The sequence below is a fragment of the Antrostomus carolinensis genome, unplaced genomic scaffold (assembly GCF_000700745.2).
Source record: "Antrostomus carolinensis isolate BGI_N321 unplaced genomic scaffold, ASM70074v2 scaffold28546, whole genome shotgun sequence".
NCBI classification, from domain to species: domain Eukaryota; kingdom Metazoa; phylum Chordata; class Aves; order Caprimulgiformes; family Caprimulgidae; genus Antrostomus; species Antrostomus carolinensis.
Genome location: NW_010321747.1, coordinates 408 through 5,089, shown reverse-complemented (window position 1 = coordinate 5,089; position 4,682 = coordinate 408). Strand labels below are relative to the sequence as shown.

The following is a 4,682-nucleotide window of genomic DNA, read 5'->3' as shown; positions in this document are numbered from 1 at the left end:
TGGTGATGAGTTGACAGTTGGACTGGATGATCTTAGAGGTCTTTTCCAACCTGAATGATTCTCTGTGATCTTCTCTTTCATCTTTCGTCCCTTTGCAGAAAAATGGCTTTGAGCAATTCTGCATTAACTTTGTGAACGAGAAGCTGCAGCAGATCTTCATAGAGCTGACCCTGAAGGCAGAGCAGGTACGGGGGCGGGCTGGGTTAGGGGGAGCTGCACCAGCACCCCAATTCCTGCACCCTGCACCTCTGCCATCATATCCCACGAGTCGGGGGCCCATCTAGTTCTCCATGTGCTTTCCCAGGAGGAATACGTGCAGGAGGGGATCAAGTGGACGCAGATCCAGTACTTCAACAACAAGGTGGTGTGTGACCTGATAGAGAACAAGCTGGTGAGTGGGGTCCCCTCCTCTCGGGGCGCTGAGGCAGCCAGGGCGGTGGGGGGGTGCTGTTGAGGATGGGTGGCAGATGCTGGTCCTGCTGTGGAGCATCTTTGGCAGAGCAGCAGCTCAATGTCCTTGACCTGAGCTGTTGTTGAGCATGAAGCAGCTTTGAGCCATGCAGGGCACTTGAGCACAGCCAGGTCCAGGATCAGCCCCATCTGCAGGTCTTTGGCCACCCACAGTTTCACTCTCCTTCTCCCAGAACCCCCCTGGGATCATGAGTGTCCTGGATGATGTCTGTGCCACCATGCATGCCACCGGCGAGGGAGCAGACCAGACCCTGCTGCAGAAGCTGCAAGCGGCCGTGGGGACCCACGAGCACTTCAACAGCTGGAACTCAGGCTTCGTCATCCACCACTATGCAGGCAAGGTACAGCACCCCACATCCTGCACCCCACATCATCACCCCACACCCCATGGCCCCATCGGCACGGGGCTGAGCTCCCCTCCTGCCCCCAAGGTCTCCTACGACGTGAACGGCTTCTGCGAGCGCAACCGGGACGTGCTCTTCACCGACTTGATTGAGCTCATGCAGAGCAGCGAATAGTGAGTCCTGCCAGCCCTGGGGTCCTGGGACCACCCCAAAAGGGCTGGGGCAGAGGGTGAATTCCTCAACAGGCAGATCTTTGCGGGCCCTGCCTCTGCTGGAGCCATGGCTCAGGGTGCTCAGCATCCTGCATCACCCCGTGGGCACCAGCAGCATCCCCCCCACCACTGAACACAGCAGCACCCAGGGGCTGAGGGCTGGGTGAGGGGTCCTCACCCCCCAGCACCCATCCTGCTCAGCCTGGGGATGGGCTTGGCCATGGTGTAGGATGTCCCAGCAGCAGAAAGCAGAGCTGGAGCTGGTTCCAGCTCAGTGTGAGCTGAGCTTGGGGAGGCTGGCGGCTCTCACCTGGGGACTGTCACCTGCCTTTCAGCGCTTTCATCCGGATGCTTTTCCCAGAAAAACTTGATTCTGACAAAAAGGGACGACCGACCACCGCAGGCTCCAAAATCAAGGTACGTCCTGGAGGCTGCAGGACAGCAGCTGCCTCTAGGGCAGCAGCAGGGCCATGGGCTTCCACCAACACCTTTAATGCTCCAGAGGTCGATCCTTGCACCAGAAACAGGCCAACGACCTGGTGAACACGCTAATGAAGTGCACACCACACTACATCCGCTGCATCAAACCCAACGAGACCAAGAAACCCCGGGACTGGGAGGAGAGCAGGTAACAGAGGCCCCTCAGGATGTATCAGGGAACCCACAGAGCCTGGGGGACAGGACCTGGCCATGGAGATATCACCAGGACCAGCTTTCCTCCAAAAACTGCACCCCTGGGTGGTCCCACAGAGCCAGGGGGGCATGAGGTGGGTGCTGAGGAGGGTGCAGGGACACTCGTCCTCCTCTATGGGCATCACCCAGAGGCACCATCTGAGCCCCAAGAAGCTCTCACACATGCGTGGCCATGGGTGTCCCCATGCAAAGCAGTGGCTGAAGGGTCCAAGCAGGTCCCCCCACCACCCTGCCATCCCACACCAAGCGTGTCCCTCCCGGTTCTCCAGGGTGAAGCACCAAGTCGAATATCTGGGGCTGAAGGAGAACATCCGTGTGCGCCGGGCAGGATTCGCCTATCGCCGTGTCTTCCACAAATTCCTACAACGGTGAGTGACCACCAGGATGGTGGGATGGTGGGACCCCATTGCCTGGCTGTAACATCCCCTCTCTCTCCCTGGCAGCTACGCCATCCTCACCCCTGAGACGTGGCCGTCCTGGCGTGGGGATGAGCGACAAGGGGTGCAGCACTTGCTGCGCTCGGTCAACATGGACCCAGATCAGTATCAGATGGGTCGGAGCAAAGTGTTTGTCAAGAACCCGGAATCGGTAGGTCCTCTGCCCCTCACCCCAATACAGAACTGGGCATCACTTTGCGCAACGCTGGGGAGGGTTTGGGATGCCGATGTGCAGGAGAAGCCATACAGCTGGGGCTTGGTGGCCCCCCTGACCAGCCATGCTCAGCACCTCGTGTCCCTCCTAGCTCTTCCTCCTTGAAGAGATGCGGGAGAGGAAATTCGATGGCTTTGCACGGGTGATCCAGAAGGCCTGGCGCCGGCACGTCGCCATCCGGAAGTACGAGCAGATGCGAGAGGAGGGTAAGGCCGGGCAAGGATGGGGATGTTGGCACTCCAACACCTCTTAAAAGTGCCCTTCGTTGGGCACAGCCCAGCTACCAGAGCGATAGCCCAGCTCCTCACTGCGGCACTAACGAGTGGGTGAGGAGGGACCCAACCATGACGTGTCCGGGGTCCTTTCCTACATTTTAAAGGAGGACACAGGTTAGAAAAGAAGACTTTGGGGAGACCTTCTAGTGGCCTCCCAGTACCTGAAGGGGCTCCAGGAAGGCTGGGGAGGGACTTTGGCCAAGGGCAGGGAGTGACAGAACAAGGGGTGATGGCTTGAAAGTGGCAGGGGGGAGATGGAGCTGATATGTGAGGAAGAAATTCTTTGGTGTGAGGGTGGTGAGACAGTGTCCCAGGTTGGCCAGAGAAGCTGTGGCTGCTCCTCCCTGGAAGTGTTCTCGGCCAGGTTGGATGAGGCTTTGAGCAACCTGGTCTAGTGGAAGGTGTCCCTGCTGCTGGCAGGGGGGTTGGGACTGGATGAGCTTTAAGGTCCCTTCCCACCCAAACCAGTCTGGGATTCTGTGATTTCTTGCTCCTGGGAGGGGCTGCAGGGCAGGAACCCTCACACTGTCCCACTCTGCATTTCATTGCCGGCAAAGGGACAGAGAGGAGTGGGTGGGAATCAGTGTTTGCAGAGGGATGTGAAGGGCCAGTGGTCACCATCTGACCCTTTCCCCGGTGTTTTTCCACCCTCCCAAGCATGTGGGGAAAAGTCAAGGAGAAAACCCAGGAAGCAGCTGGGTCCCTCCCACAGCACAAGTTATTTGAAGGCAATGAATGGGTTTTGAATCCAGCCAAGCTCAAAGCAGCTTGGATTCCTCCCATGGCATAAAGCAAACCCCATGATCCATCTGACATCTCCTGAAGCTGGTTTGGGAGGGCAGGCACCAGCCAGGCAGGAGCCAAAAGCTGAGCCACCAGCACAGAGCCCCATCTGACCAGCATCACTTTGGGATCCTTCACAGCCTCCAACATCCTCTACAACTTCAAAGAGCGGAGGAGGAACAGCATCAACAGGAATTTTGTGGGTGATTACTTGGGCATGGAGGAGCGGCCAGAGCTGCGCCAGTTCCTGGCCAAGCGGGAGCGGATCGACTTTGCCGACTCCATCATTAAGTATGACCGGAGGTTCAAGGTACATGGACCCACCTGGGGCTTGGGACAGGCCAAGCTGTGGCTCAGGGTGGCTGTTCTTGGGTGGAATGTATGTGTGGGGTTTGTGACCCCCTAAAAACACCCTTCACCCCCTGCTTCTCCCCTTTCCCAGCCCATCAAGCGGGATTTCATCCTCACCCCCAAGTACTTCTACGTGATCGGGCGGGAGAAGGTAAAGAAAGGTCCTGAGAAGGGGCAGATCAAGGAGGTGCTCAAGAAGAAGGTGGAGCTCCAGGCGGTGAGCGGCGTCTCGCTGAGGTGTGTCCCTTAGCCCGGGCTCTGCATGGGAGGTCACCACAGTCAGGCTTCACCCATCAGCTCCACCAGCCTCTCCCTGCTCCAGCCCCCAGCCCCTCACCCATGGAGGCAGCAGGGCATGGGGCTCACCACAATGAGTTTTGCAGATGAGGCTTTGGAGACCAAGGAGGTTTCCAGCTAAATCACCCTCCAAATTTATCTGGGGTGGACCCAAACCCAGCAGGGCTCCCAGCTTCAGCTGGCACCCACCTCACCCACCCCCCACTGATACCCCCATACTGGGCTTGCTCCCCCAGCACCAGGCAGGATGATTTCTTCATCCTCCACGAGAACGACACCGACAATTTCTTGGAGTCCATCTTCAAGACGGAGCTGATCAGCCTGCTGTGCAAACGCTACGAGGAGCTCACCCGCACCAAGCTGCGCCTCTCCTTCAAGGACACGTAAGGATGGAGGCCAGGAGAGGTGACAAAGCAGGACAGGGTCCTGTCACCGTGGCCTCATGGCCTCTCTCTCCCCTAGACTACTGTTTCGGGTGAAGAAGGAGGGCTGGGGCGGTGGTGGCACCCGCAATGTCACCTTCATCAGAGGACAGGGTGACGTGGCCACCCTCAAAGCTGGAGGCAAAACCCTGACGGTCAGCATTGGGGACGGGCTCCCCAGGA

At 58.4% G+C, this 4,682-nt stretch overlaps 1 protein-coding gene across 1 annotated transcript in view; it reads left to right on the top strand.

Annotated features, from left to right (window-relative positions):
* The window catches only part of MYO1F (myosin IF), a gene marked incomplete at its 3' end in the record, with an annotated part of 16,569 nt that overhangs the window by 11,546 nt on the left and 341 nt on the right, over positions 1-4,682 (top strand). Inside the window, exons 12-24 of the mRNA XM_010170055.1 lie at positions 99-185; positions 305-391; positions 645-812; positions 903-988; positions 1,363-1,444; positions 1,549-1,655; positions 1,990-2,088; positions 2,164-2,308; positions 2,463-2,577; positions 3,570-3,739; positions 3,872-4,017; positions 4,314-4,460; positions 4,540-4,682. Coding sequence (XP_010168357.1) covers positions 99-185; positions 305-391; positions 645-812; positions 903-988; positions 1,363-1,444; positions 1,549-1,655; positions 1,990-2,088; positions 2,164-2,308; positions 2,463-2,577; positions 3,570-3,739; positions 3,872-4,017; positions 4,314-4,460; positions 4,540-4,682 — 1,582 coding nt within the window. The remainder of the gene's footprint in view (positions 1-98; positions 186-304; positions 392-644; positions 813-902; positions 989-1,362; positions 1,445-1,548; positions 1,656-1,989; positions 2,089-2,163; positions 2,309-2,462; positions 2,578-3,569; positions 3,740-3,871; positions 4,018-4,313; positions 4,461-4,539) is intronic.